This window comes from Ictalurus punctatus, chromosome 22, assembly GCF_001660625.3.
Source record: "Ictalurus punctatus breed USDA103 chromosome 22, Coco_2.0, whole genome shotgun sequence".
Lineage (NCBI taxonomy): Eukaryota > Metazoa > Chordata > Actinopteri > Siluriformes > Ictaluridae > Ictalurus > Ictalurus punctatus.
Genome location: NC_030437.2, coordinates 1,722,250 through 1,737,500, shown reverse-complemented (window position 1 = coordinate 1,737,500; position 15,251 = coordinate 1,722,250). Strand labels below are relative to the sequence as shown.

General features: G+C 36.6%; 2 protein-coding genes across 18 annotated transcripts in view; both read left to right on the top strand.

Annotated features, from left to right (window-relative positions):
• Nucleotides 1-13,869, top strand: part of LOC108261330 (BOLA class I histocompatibility antigen, alpha chain BL3-7) — a 42,737-nt gene extending 28,868 nt beyond the window's left edge. The window contains exons 4-8 of the mRNA XM_053674423.1: nt 10,624-10,971; nt 11,053-11,094; nt 11,177-11,287; nt 11,418-11,440; nt 13,168-13,869. Of these exons, the coding sequence (XP_053530398.1) occupies nt 10,624-10,971; nt 11,053-11,094; nt 11,177-11,287; nt 11,418-11,440; nt 13,168-13,245 (602 nt within the window). The 3' untranslated portion in view covers nt 13,246-13,869. The remainder of the gene's footprint in view (nt 1-10,623; nt 10,972-11,052; nt 11,095-11,176; nt 11,288-11,417; nt 11,441-13,167) is intronic.
• LOC108255567 (BOLA class I histocompatibility antigen, alpha chain BL3-6) overlaps nt 1-15,251 on the top strand; it is a 135,254-nt gene that overhangs the window by 102,033 nt on the left and 17,970 nt on the right. For 7 of the 17 annotated variants that reach the window (XM_053674400.1, XM_053674415.1, XM_053674414.1 and 4 more), the window contains 3 exons: nt 5,137-5,166; nt 5,304-5,522; nt 5,616-5,651. In XM_053674400.1, coding sequence (XP_053530375.1) covers nt 5,137-5,166; nt 5,304-5,522; nt 5,616-5,651 — 285 coding nt within the window. The other 10 variants (XM_053674411.1, XM_053674408.1, XM_053674404.1 and 7 more) reach the window with 8 other exon arrangements.

The following is a 15,251-nucleotide window of genomic DNA, read 5'->3' as shown; positions in this document are numbered from 1 at the left end:
TGCACATAAACACACAGACTGAACTCTACACACAGTGGAGTGTGTGTGTGTGTTGCTGCTACAGGGACACATTGAGAGAGGGTGTGTGTGTGTCACACACAGAGACAGAGAGACAGACAGAGAGAGAGAGAGAGAGAGACACAACACATTGAGGAAAAACAGTAAAAGCAGTAGCCAAGTTGGCTAGCATTGTAGCTAATGCTAAAAGTGGAAGTGTGATGTAGCACGTGGGTCATGTTTATTAAACTCTGTATCCTGAGTTGCCAGTGAAGAGCAAAGCTATTTGAATCATTTAGCATGTAAAATGTTTCACTCTTTTTTTGACTAGTAGCACAGATAAAATCTACATTTATTATTTGTGTACACAGTAAATATTTTAATACTGTAACATTTCAAGGTTGATTTGGAAGCAATTGCAGATTTTCAAACCAGTTTAATAAACAATCAAAACAACAAAACAAAGAGACTAAGACAAATTGGCATAATTCTCTGGCAAAAACTAAACATAAACTAACCAAGATCACAACACGGTACATGGAACACGGTAGTCAAAGACAAACGTAGGACAAAAGCAGTGCAAACAATGGAGATATATATATATATATATATATATATATATATATATATATATATATATATATATATATATATAGGTGTACTTGTTACCAGAAATGTCATTCAGGTGCAGGTGGTCATGTGACATGTAGTACAGTGCAGAGGCTGATGGGAACTGAAGTCCAGAGTCACCTCCTTGATATATGACAGAACCCCCCCCCAAGATTTCCGTGAGGCCATAGAGAAGAGCAAGGTTGTCCATGAGGCCAAAGGGTGGAACGATGCCCTCCGTGGAGCAGGAGGCGGGAACGATGCCCTCCGTGGAGCAGGAGGGGGGAACGATGCCCTCCGTGGAGCAGGAGGGGGGAACGATGCCCTCCGTGGAGCAGGAGGGGGGAACGATATATGGCACACATGGAGGCAGAGCGACGTCCTCAGCTGAGCAGGAAGGCGGAGCGACATCTTCAGCCAAGCAGGAGGGTGGGAGATGGTACTAGCCCCGACCACAGACTCCCACTTGTACCCGGACTCCTCCTCATGTTGGCATGGCATGGCGTAGTCCTCCGTGAACATAGGTGGTAGATTGAAGGCCAGGTACTCCCTGGCGACCTGCTGCTTACGTGGCTCAGCTTGGTACTCCTCGTCCTGTTGGCGTAGCGTAGTACTCCGATAACATAGGTGGCATAGTGACGCCCCAGTACTTCATTGTGATCTGCTGCTTCGGTTGAAGGTCTTACGTTCTGTCACGTTTCAAGGATGATTTGGAAGAAATCGCAGATTTTCAAGCCAGTTTAATAAACAATCAAACAACAAAACAAAGACACTAAGACAACTTGGCATAATACTATGGCAAAAACTAAACAAACTAACCAAGATCAAAACAAGATCAAAACAAGATCAAAACAAGATCAAAACAAGATCCATGGAACACAGTAGTCAAAGACAAACATAAGACAGAGAAGCAGTGCAAACAATGGCTATATATAGGTGTGCTCGTTACCAGAAACGTGATTCAGGTGCAGGTGGTCATGTGACATGTTGTAGTACAGTGCAGTGGCTGACGGGAACTGAAGTCCAGCGTTACCTCCTTGACATATGACAAGTACTTCTTGTGTGAAGTCATAAAGTCTCCATCCTGCTTTCAGAGTCGATCCCAAAAAGAGTTGATTCACTAATTCTAACACCGAAAGCTAAAAGTCAACACTGAAGCTTGACTGAGTCGATTGTACACACTGAAAATGATTCGTTTTGTGTACACGTGGAAAATAAAATGAATTTAGCATCAGAGTGTTTCATATAGCAGGACAGACAGCAGGTTATTTATATTGCCTTTATTTTTCATTCGTCTGGTAAAAACAAATCAGGGCTCGTAGATAAGATTCATACTGTAGTTACCAAAAAAAAGCATGCAGAAGTATGCAAAAGTATGCTCTATTAGTCATCATAAACACTTGACAATGTTGTGAGAGATTATGTGATTAACGTCAGTAAAGTTGCACTGCATTTAGATATTTAATTATGTCTAGTTGAGAGCTAGTCGTGTTGCGGTAGAGTTAGTAGATTAAAACCTTATGGCAAAAGAGATATTTTTATATAAATAATTTTTGTAATTATTATATTTTTAAAAATAATCCAGCTAATCGATTAACTGAAAAAATAATTGATAGAATAATCAATTATCAAAATAATAATTGCAGCACTAATCTATTGTGTAAAACAAAATTGTCCAAATTTGTTATTATGCAGGCTAACTTTTCTAACTATTGTATTGAGTACTAACCCCGTTTCCATAAAAGTTCAGATTTTTCTAAAATGTAATAAAATCAAAAATATGTGCTTTGTTTAGGGCTTCAACTAACAATTATTTTCATAATCGATTCGTTGGCCAATTATTTTTTCAATTAATTGGATGGGGTGGGGCAAACTTTCAGTACCATGTTTTTGTTTATTTAAAATAAAATCCACAAACTGAGTGTTATAAATATGAACATCTAAGCAGAAGCATGAGTTTCCCCTGCCCCTTACACACAGTGGAGCATTTTGGATATGAACATGTTTGTACTCATACAGCACTGCTGTGCTTCAGTGCTACACGAGCTCCGCTTAGTAAAGTTGCAGGTTACAGTTTTCTCCTCAGTGTTTAATATAAAAGACTCCCTACCTTAGAGGACTTGGCGGAAACTTTAATTAACTAAGGGAATTCTTGAACAATTTCCTGTTCCTAGTCACCCAGGTGTACTAAAAAAGTATTAAACATCAATGGGAATATACTTCAACTATATTTTTCTCATATGAATTTGTAGGGGTGCCAATAAATGTTGCACACCTATATTTAACAATTGTTTTTATAAACCTATGTTTTGTTTGCAATTGTTTGATATCCATGAGAGCAGAGAATTGTTGTGAATGTTTTGAACAAAAGATCAAAAAGTTAAACAATAAAGAATTTTTCACAGCCTTCTTTGCTCATATTTACCAATGGTGCCAATATTAGTGACGGGCGCTGTACAAATATACATGTTTTTGTTATGTATTTGAGATATTATATATATATATATATATATATATATATATATATTTACACAAGTGATCTAAACAAAATTTAATTAGAGAAATATCTGGCAACCTCAGAGCATACAGGTGACTTTAATACTCTGATTTTGGGCCTCACAGAAGATCACATTAATCTCCTCTGTAAGGCCCCGCGGTCACACTAGGATTTAAGCATGTGTATTTCGTCAGATGCCGCTGTGAACATTGGCGGGAACAGAATGACCTCCATCAAAACTTTCTCTGCTTCACACACATTGTGTTTATAATCTTTAAAAAAGCGGTGTTGTAACGTACAGGATAGCTCGATACCGCTAGAATTAGCGCTTACATTTTTTCCACTTCACACCTGCTTCTGTACAACAGAAAGGAAGTGTCACTTTATAAACTTATAAATGCTTATTAAAATAAAATAAATATATCTTGTCTTTAATATGACAAAATCACAAAAGTGAAAGAGATCAGTGTAAATAAATATAAACGTGAGGAACTAAATGAAGAGAAGAGTAAAGTGTAGTGTGGCGTTTTAGTGGAGGGTGTAGTAGGAGACGGAGCTCAGCTGAACCTCATCACTGCTCACCTGTGTGTGTGTGTGTATGTGTGTGTGGTGTGTGTGTGTGTGTGTGTGTGTGTGTGTGTGCGTGTGCAGGAGTTCACACAGTGCAGGTGATGTACGGATGTGAGCGTGATGATGATGGCACCACTAGAGGATACAGTCAGTTCGGTTATGATGGAGAAGATTATCTCAGTTTTGATCTGAAAACTCTCACCTGGATCGCTCCGACACCTCAAGCTCTGATCACCAAGAACAAGTGGGATAATTATCCTGGTTATAATATACAGTGGAAGAACTACCTGGAGAAAGAGTGTATTGAGTGGATAAACAGACACCTGTCTTATGGCAAAGAGACTCTGGAGAGGAAAGGTAAAGTGTGTGATCTGCCCTGTTACTGTAACTGTGACACACACACACACACACACACACACCCACACACACACACACACACACACACACACACACACACACACACACACACACACACACACACACACTGCTGCTCATTTCCTCATTTATTCCTAATGAGCATGTGGAGGAGAAACGTAATGCACTGCACAGACACACACACACACACACACACACACACACACACACACACACACACACACACACACACACACACACACACGTCTGTTTCTGTCCTTTTCTAGAACACACACACACACTGTCTGATAGTGTCCACATTAATCACACACTCTTTAACTACAACACACACACACACACACACTGGATATGGCCAGCAGTTCCGCGTTTGGGTAATAGTGATGCTCCATCACAGTAATATGTCCCGGGTTCCACCATCTGTTCGACCCCTCCACCTTTTTTCTTACCCCTCAGTCCACCTGCACCTCTGTCACTGTTATTATTCATCAAATACTACCGTTTCCATAACAACCGCAGTACTAATAAGTGTACTCCACTCTCTAATGTTCATGCCTCCATCTTAATAACCTTGTGTAGCACTTTATCTCCTCTACATCTTACACACACACACACACACACACACACACACACACACACACACACTTCTGTCCTGTGCCTTTGACATTTGACATATGTCTCTGTGTGTCTGCAGTTCCTCCTACAGCGTCAGTGTTCCAGAAACACTCGTCTTCTCCAGAGCTGGTGTGTCACGCTACAGGTTTCTTCCCCAAAACAGTGAATATCACCTGGCAGAAGGACGGAGAGAACGTGCATGAGGACGTGGATCTCAGAGAGACGTTACCCAACCAGGATGGAAGCTTCCAGAAGAGAAGCATTCTGACAGTCTCAGCTGAGGATCTGCAGAAACACACCTACACCTGCGTGATTCAGCACAGCAGCTTGGAGAAGGAGATAGTGCTGCATAAGAAGGATCTTCGAATCCTGAATCCTGGTCAGAGAAACACTTTCCTATAAAACTACAGATTTACACTGAAAGCTGACTTATTTCTGCAGCAGATAATAAAGACTGTGTGATTTATCAGGTGGAGGATCAGGTGGAGGATCAGGTGTAGGATCAGGTTGTATGCAGATTAGTTTCATTATTCTTTTTGCTCTCATTGCAGATGTTACTGGAATACTCATCCGAAAGATGAGAATAAATCTCACAGACTGTTTTAATATTTATGTCTCTGTGTCTCTGCATTTCATCCTACAGCGTCAGTGTTCCAGGAAGAAGCCGCCTCTCCAGAGGTGGTGTGTCGTGCTACAAGTTTCTTCCCCAAAACAGTGATGATCACCTGGCAGAAGAACGGAGAGGACGTGCATGAGGACGTGGATCTGCAGAAACACACCTACACCTGCGTGATTCAGCACAGCAGCTTGGAGAAGGAGAAGATGGTGCTGCCTGTGAGCGAGCGCCGAATCCTGAATCCTGGTCAGAGAAACACTTTCCTATAAAACTACAGATTTACACTGAAAGCTGATTTATTTCTGCAGCAGATAATAAAGACTCTGTGTGATTTAACAGAACTAGGATCAGGTGGAGGATCAGATGGAGGATCAGGTGGAGCTCCGATCAGTATCATCGTTGCTGTAGTTGTGGCTCTCGTTGCTCTCGTTGTCATTGTTGGAATTGTGGTCTGGAAGAAGAAGAACTCTGGTGAGAGGAGGAAGAGGGTTGTATCTTATGATGTTTTTATATGAAGTTTCATTTAATATTTTTATCACCTGTCTAATCCTAGGCTTCTCGTCTGTTCCACCAACCTCCACGAGCTGTAAGTAAGCCTTTACTTCTTAAGTAACATAAGTACATGGATTTAGTAATATTGTTTAGTCAAGTTTTAACTTTGAATGATTTACATGTTTTTTTTTCAGCCTCTGAAGGAGATTCTTCCTCCAAGTACTCTTAAAGTGACTCTGTGTGACAAGACATGATGTTGTTTATGGTGTAATATGGAATAAAGATCTGTGTGTGTTCCCGCTGCACTGAGAGAGTAAGACGTGATGATGTTTACGGTGTGATATGGAATAAAGATCTGTGTGTGGAGTGAAAATCCAGCAGAAAAGCCTGCGCTAACATTAAATCTCATCTCAGAGCTGATCCTGTTTCTTTCTGTGTTTCTCTAGGGTAAAGGAAGAGAGGAAGATGAGGACCACACATGCGCGCACACACACACACACACACACACACACACACACACACACACACACACATTATTTCAGTGGGTAATTCAACCTTATTTTCTCCCGAATTTAGTCATGGTCAATTCCCACCCATCAGGTATCTCCTCTATCACATGACTGCTACCAGCCAGGGAGGGTGAAGGCTATCACCTGCTTCCTCCAAGGCATCTTTTCAAACCACATACTTCTGAACTGCAGCACCTGCACTGTCAGGGGGGCGGCATAACCCTCTCTGAGGAAAGTGTACAGTAGAATAGAGGCATTTTTCTTGAAATCCTTCCAAACAGCTTGTGGTGATGTCGGTGACTTCAGATTGTAGTTTTGGAGACTTTCTGACCCCAAGACACAACTAACTTCTGCAGTTCTCCAGCTGAGATCCTTGGAGATGTTTTATCCACTCAAACCGTCCTCTTCACAGTGTGTTGAGACGATATATAGACACGCGTCCAATTCCAGGTCGATTCATAAAATTTCCAGTTAACTGGAACTTCTTAATTATTGCCCTGATAGTGAAATGGGCGTTTTCAATGCTTGTGCTATTTTCTTATAGACACTTCCCATTGTGTGAAGCTCAACAACCTTTTGCTGCACATCACAGCTATATTCCTCGCTCTTACCCATTGTTATGAATGACTAAGGGAATTCTTGAACAATTTCCTGTTCCTAGTTACCCAGGTATACTAAAAAAGTGTAAAACAGTAATGGGAATATACTTCAAATATATTTTTCTCATATGAATTCATAGCGGTGCCAATAATAGTTGCACACCTATATTTTACAGTTGCTTTTATAAACCTATATTTTGTTTGCAATTGTTTGATATCCATGAGAGCAGAGAATTGTTGTGAATGTTCAAAAAGTTAAACAATAAAGAATTTTTCACAGCCTTCTTTGCTCATATTTAGCAAAGGTGCCAATATTAGTGAAGGGTGCTGTACATATATATGAATATGCAAATATGCACATATTTGATATATATATATATATATATATATATATATATATATATATATATATATATATATATATATATATATATATATGTGTGTGTGTGTGTGTGTGTGTGTGTGTATAAATGTATATTGTTTGTTTTTTACAACGGTGATCCAAACACAAATTAATTAGAGAAATATCTGGCAGCCTCAGAGCATACAGGTGACTTTAATACTCTGATTTTGGGCCTCACAGAAGATCACATTAATCTCCAGTGTAAGGCCCCGCAGTCACACTAGGATTTAAACGTGTATTTTTGTCGGAAGCTTCAGAAGCCGGTCACGCGCGAGAGGTGCTCCCCATAGTGTTATGCTAAACGCAACGCCGAAGTTGAAAGGAAACAGAATGACCTCCATCAAAACTTTCTCTGCTTCACACACGTTGTTTTAATAATCTTTCAACGCGGTGTTGTAAAGTACAGGATAGCTCGATACCGCTAGAATTAGCACTTACATTTTTTAATTCCTTTATTCTTTTCTTTTTTAAACTAAAAAGGTCACGTGATACGATTACTCAGGTCAGAGTTCACCAGATTTGAACCGTCATCACAGCGTGGTGTGTAAATTCTATGAGCTTGTGTTTCCGGTCTGCTGTTTTCAGATGTGTGTGAATGGAAGTCAGTGGAGCGTTAAACCCTGGAGAGACCGCGGACTGAGACTGCTCTGAATACGGGGAATATTGATCTTTTAACTGAAGCTGCAGACTGAATACAGACACAAACTGTTTTAGTGGAGAGTGTAGAGCCTCATCACTGTGTGTGTGTGTGTGTGTGTGTGTGTGTGTGTGTGTGTTTGTGTGTTTGTGTGTAGGTGCAGGTGTTCACACAGTGCAGAAGATGTGCGACTGTGAGCTTGTTGATGACAACACATATAGATAGTAGTTATATATATATATATATATATATATATATATATATATATATATATATATATATATATATATATATATATATATATATATACAGTATCTCCCAAAAGTGACTACACCCCTCACATTTGTGTAAATATTTGATGATATCTTTTCATGTGACAACACTGAAGAAATGACACTTTGCTACAATGTAAAGTAGTGAGTGTACAGCTTGTGTAACAGTGTAAATTTGCTGTCCCCTCAAAATAACTCAACACACAGCCATTTATGTCTAAACCGCTGGCAACAAAAGTGAGTACACCCCTAAGTGAAAATGTCCAAATTGGGCCCAAAGTGTCAATATTTTGTGTGGCCACCATTATTTTCCAGCACTGCCTTAACCCTCTTGGGCATGGAGTTCACCAGAGCTTCACAGGTTGCCACTGGAGTCCTCTTCCACTCCTCCATGACCACATCACGGAGCTGGTGGATGTTAGAGACCTTATGTTCTTCCACCTTCCGTTTGAGGATGCCCCACAAACTTTGCCAATGTCGCCATTAATTAACGACATTTTCATGATTTTGTGAAGGTATGACTGAGAAATAAACTTATTTCATATTTTGAGTTGTGCGCCGCAAACATTTCGTAAAGTATTAATCATTGGTTAATCGCGTACTTTGAGAAAGAACATGGCAGTATAGCTGAGAACAATTAGAGATGTTTCATAGTCAATTAGTGATGTTTCAAAGTGGAATTTCATAGACTGGACAAGTCAATCACCAAACCTTAACCCAACTGAGCAGCATTTCACTTCCCGAAGAGGAGACTGAGGGGAGAAACCCCCGAAATAAACAACAACTGAAAGAGGCTTCGGAAAAACATAAAAAAAAGAAGAAACCAACAGTTTGGTGATGTCAATGAGTTATGCAACCAAATACTAAGTGTTATTTACTTTTGTTCACCTAAAAATGAGCTGTTTAACACATCTAGATGTAAATATCAGGGAATTAAAGTTGAACTTTTGTTCGAACATCTCATATTCATCTTTTGAGCTCAAACCAAAATGTCTTCAGTATATAGCAGAAGAATTGGCCTTGCTGTTCCAATACTTTCAGAACGGACTATATGAATATGCGTTAATTTTTTTAGGGCACACATAAAAACATTTTACAGTCAGCAAAGTATTTTTTGTCAACGTTCATAGGACAGTAAGATCAGCGTCTCTCAAACCACAGGCCTTTGTTCAAACAAATGCAGCAACTGTCAATTTGATGGTTTGAATGTTTTCCAACCACAGACGAGACGCTCAGTATGTTTACGTGCATCACACACATACCAGTGTTGCTTCCGCTTCTGACCAACAGCTGCTTTCACACACCTTTCTTTCCACTTCTCACCTGCAAGAAAAAAGCCTGATTGTTTCAAATCATTATAATGTGTTTAAAATGATGTGTAAATGTTGATTAATGTGTGAGTCTAATATATTTATCAACGTTAGCACTGAAACCATGCAATATTCAGAATAAAAACACACAGACACAGTGAGAACTCCCCGCTGTAGCACCGTGACATATAAATATTTTATACTTGTATTACTTAATTTAAAACTAAAATAATAGCTGGAATTTAGAATATTTGGCACCTAGTGTACTTCTCTTTAAGTGCACTCACAAATGGAAGCATATTAAAAACGTGGATATTTTCTCATTTATTTTCTATAAGTACTTAAATATTTAAAATAAACTGTACTTTACTCAAATGTATTAAAACATTTAAAAATATATATTGAAAGTAAACTGTACATCTCTTTAATATCACGTTATTTCCATGTGATCCTTTCTCATCTCCTGTAGAGAAAATATTGAAAAATTTTCTGATTTGTTTTTCCTGTGGGCATTTTTAAATTTATTTTTATTCTAACAAAGCGTTGTACTCTGCATAAATAACCCCCACCCCCCACCCCCACACACCCCCATACAGATACACCTGCATTTGATTTGCCCAACAGGTCGTTTCCTCTTTGTCTCTCGTCTGATACACAATGGTTCGGGTTGAAACTGTGTTTCTCTGTGCCATGGGTAAGTGTTAATCATCTCATTTATTGCTTTATTAAATGCTTTATATTTAGTCTGGATTTTCACCACGTCACAGCTCTCACAATAAAACCTTACAGTGAAAATATCTATTATAATTCTGGACTTGACGCGTATAGAAGTTGTCTAATCAAGAAATACAGTGAAATTGTGTAATAATTTGTAACGAAAATGTCTAATTCCCACTTTTCTCTGAAGGTATGAGATTTTATTACCGCAATTTACAAAATGTTTTAGTTTAATTTAGTTAAAGATTAAGCTTCGATACAAATTATAATAATATAGTAATAATTTAATACAATATAATACGTACAATAATGCGGGTAAAAACTCTTATAAAAGCTCATCTATTATTTGTCTGTATTAAAGTTCTATGTGATGTGTTATTAATGAGGTGTGTGTTTTATGGGTTGCAGGTTTTATCTCAGAGACTCTGTGCTCTTTAACTTTGGAGGCAGAAGCTGGAGATAACGTCACTATTTGGTGCCAACATGATCTGAAACATCCAGAACCAATATTCTGGTTTAAACACACGTGTGATTCAGTTCCATTTCTTCTTGCGTGTAAACGTTATTTGGTATCAGCTCCATCAGAGAATTGCTTGTTCTTTACTGAAAGCGAGAGAATAGTGATGTCTGTTCATGACAAGAGCACGTCTCTCACAATCACTGCAGTAAACGTCTCTGATACAGGAGTGTATTACTGCAGCTTCATGAAACAGAAGCGAGTGAACTTTAGAAACTCGACCTCTTTACAAGTGAAAGGTAAATTTATACAAAATAAATAATTCCATTAAAAGTAGAGTGAAATTACTCGGTTGTAAAAAATATTGTTTCCTTTTTCAGGTGTAAATAAAACATTTTCTAAGAACCCGGACAGAGCAAAAGGTTTGTTATTTCTGTTCTCACAAAGGATTCTTTACATTTCTAAATCTAATGTCGAAAATGTGTTTTAATATTTTTCTCCAAGGTTCAGACTCTTCTGCTGTGTTCTTCATGCTGAATGCGGTGTTTGGTGCCGTGATTGTGATTCTTCTCTGTGTCCTGATCATCATACTGAAACACAGAAAAACTCATGGAGGTAGAATATTACTCCTATTAATAAAAACAACAACAACAACAACAACAACAACAACAACAACAATAATAATAATAATAATAATAATAATAATAATAATAATAATAATAATCTCTCTCTTGTGTTGTTTTAGGTGTTGAGGCAGAAGATAATGAGGTAAATCTGTAACTACAAAACAAATAAACAGTAGATACAGATTCCTCCAGATTTCAATTCAATTCAATTCAATTTTATTTGTATAGTGCTTTTTACAATAGACATTGTCTCAAAGCAGCTTTACAGAAATATCAACATGGTATACAGATATTAAAGGCGCAAATTTATCCCAAGATTTATTTATTAATCTTGGTTTAATTTTTAACAAAAAAACAAAAAAGGCTTTAACTTGTTTTGTGAGCTTGTGGAGAATTTTTAGCCTCTTAGTAAAAATCATTTCTCTTTTTAACCATTAATTAAGGGTGCCAGTAATTTTACCGTGTACTTGTGTGCAATATTTACATATTGTTAGAACATAATGAAGAAGACCAATGTAAATTGCAGCAACGGAACATTTAGTGTGTTGGATTTCTCAGATGTTCTGTCATTATTATAAAATAGTGAATGGTGAATTAAAATATTAATAATAAAAAAATCCAAATGAAAAACTAAATGTGATCTATATTTTATATTTTATAATAACTTGTTGGCCCACACTTTTAACTTTATAACTGTCTCTAACTTGTTCTGCATTTTCAGTGTCTTTACATAATCCAGTCTAATTATTATATTATATCTGATCTTTAAATCTTTATTTTGTACTTCTGTCACTGCTTTGATTTATTCCATGATTATTATTTAGCATAATAATAATAATAATAATAATAATAATAATAATAATAATAATAATAATAATAATAATAACTTTAGACAAAGGGATTGAAGAGTGGTCAGTAGTGTCAGTCATGATGTGTATGTTTTGTCCACAGACAGTGGTAGAATGCTCTGACTGTAGGAGGAAAGGTCTAGATGGACAAATAGGAAACAGGTGGCATTGCTGCTGCAGCTGCTGTTACTGCTGTGACCTGTGCTGTTGTCTGTTGCTACTTTGACCTGTGCTCATGATTGCTAATTTTTACAATTTAAAAACATGTAAGGTATTTATGGTTTTTTTCTCATTACTTTGGGCTTTTCCCCACTTTGTGTGAGTGTAGGCAGGGCTCTAGATGATGTGAGACACATTTGGTGAAGTTATTGGCATATTATTGTACGTTGTGATGAAGAACTTTGGATCAATTTGTTGCATAGCTTCAGGGAATGGTCCTGAGAATGCCTACCAAGATTTGTGTCAATGTGATACAGTTGAATTTCAGATCTCAGTGTTGATGATGATGATGATTAGTAGTAGTAGTAGTAAAATTAAAATAGTAAAACAGGCTAAATACTAATCATGAGGCAACAATAATCATGGAATAAATCATAGCTGTCACAGATGATTTAATAATAGAATCAGATCACATTTGTTTTACTGCCTCATTATGAAACAAGATAAATGTGTTAACTATTTAGATCGAGTTCTCAAATATTTTAACTGAAAAATAAATTCCTCTGACATCCTCAGTAAAGGTTTATCTGATGACCATAGCTGAATTATTCAGATATTTATTTATAGTCTTGTTATTGAGTTACTGAGGTGACCACTCGAGCATTCTAATAACTTATTATTATTATTATTATTATTATTATTATTATTATTATTATTATTATTATTATTACTAAAACAATAATGAATATACATTTTATAATGGTATGTTATCATCTCCACCACTGTAACAAAATCAAATATATAATAGGCTATATAATATATAATTATAACCAATTTAATGACGGACTCTTCTTCTCTACAGTTCTCTGAGAAGATACTGAAGAGGAGACGTGATGAAGTGGAGTATTCATATGTTGTATACTCTTCTGTCAGTCAGTAACGCAGCAGTGTCAGGGTCATGTGTGTACACAAGGTCATTTATGTTTACTAACCAGTAACATGTTTCTGATGGTCAGATCTTAGAGGAATTCTAACATTTATCACAGTTATAAAGTACATTAAATAACTCCAACAGCTTCAAGTTTCTTTTTTAATATTATAATCTATCCATTTATTATCCAAACCCAGTGTAATAAAGTGCAAACAGCTTCAGGTGCAAATAGAGACATTTCTTGTGTCTGTTTTGTCATTGCATGTAAGTCCATAACAGATTTGTAGAGGCTCTGGCAATAGAAACTGGTCTTTATATCAGTCACTCATAGTGATATTGTGTGGAAACTTTATCACAGTGCTCCATAAAGCACATTTCATCTAGTTGTCTTGTCATGAAGCAGAAATATTTGCTGATCCGCCTGTTCCAAGTGGATTCTCGGGAACCTGAAATGGTTTATTTCATTTCTGTATTTGGTCTTTTCCCAGTCAGACTGAGCCATTACTGTGTAACTATTCTGTACATGTATAATATGTAAATAATAATACACTCTTTGCATGTGCTGGTAGAGATCTTATCCTCAACATGTTGGATATTTTATTAAGCAATTGTAAAATATATAAATACAATCTAAAAAAAACTGTGATTTTTGTATATATATTAATATTCTTATTTAATATTATTTTTATTTAATAAACCTATGCAAAATGCACACTCTATTCTAGGAAAAGATACACAATGAAAAGACAGTGTGCATGTAAACATTTGTACACTGTAATAAAAAGCTGGTAATCCAGCATGTGGGGAATTTCTGCTGCTGCAGCGACACTGAACTGAACACAAACTACTGAATGTTTCAGTCGGTCACTAATCCAGGAGTGAACCGTGACTGAGAGAACATCAGTAAGTACCTTCATTCTTACTTTATACACCACTTTGTCTCAATAAATATACCGATAATTACTTTCAAACATTATGTAAAATTAAAATGAGGCGTAGGGTAAAGTAAACTTAAGTAGCACTGTTAGGTAGCTAGCATCAGTCTAGCATTTTTTCTGACAGGAGTTAGCCATTCAGGTTATTTTTTTTCTAACTTTAACACTAAATGTCGCATTGTTTTGTTAGTTAGTGTTACCAAAAATTACTGGAGGTTGGTATCTAATGTTAGCTATCATCAGACTTTAGATAACTTCGTCTGTAAACACCAAATGAGCGAGTTAAACACAGTTAAACATGGATAAACACAGTTAAACAGTTAAACACATGCTAATGAGGCTAATTTCAGCAGTTAAAGGAACAGAATCAGACCCTGGATTATAACTGATAACTGTACTGGTGTTAAACACGTCAGCTGTCACACAGGGGCGACCTGAACCTAAATAATTTATCTTAGATTTATAAATAATTTAAATCATTGTAAAACACTGAAAACCACCTTATTCAAATGTATCTAATTTGCCAGGGTGGTTTTGTGTTGTTTTTTATTTTCTGAAAATTTAGCCCTTTTTAGCCTAGTTCAACTCAATAGTTTTAAAACTTTTTTTAAAAAAATGATTAATCATAGTTTATTTTATGAAATTTTTATCAATTAACTTGATAAATAATCCCTCACTGTTGGCACTGTTGACATGAATTATTGTTGTGTGTGTATGTTGGTATGTTGTAAATGTGCATTTCACAAATGGGTTGAGTGACTCATGATTTTTACGAAATAAAAAATAGCAAGAAAATGTTATTGCTTTTTATAAATACAGTATTTCCTAAAGACTTTACATAGAAATAAATTTTAAAACATCTATTGTTGCATGTATCCATGATCTAGATTAGAATATCATACATCAAGTGGATTTTGAATGTATTGGATGTATTAATGTTAATATTAATGTATTAATAGAATATTCATTTTGATAAACAGTATATTGGTCAGTGTAAACCCACTAACTGGGTTAAATGAACAACCCATCTTGCTGGAGTAATTTAACCCAGCATGTGTTCTGTCCCATATTTACACAACT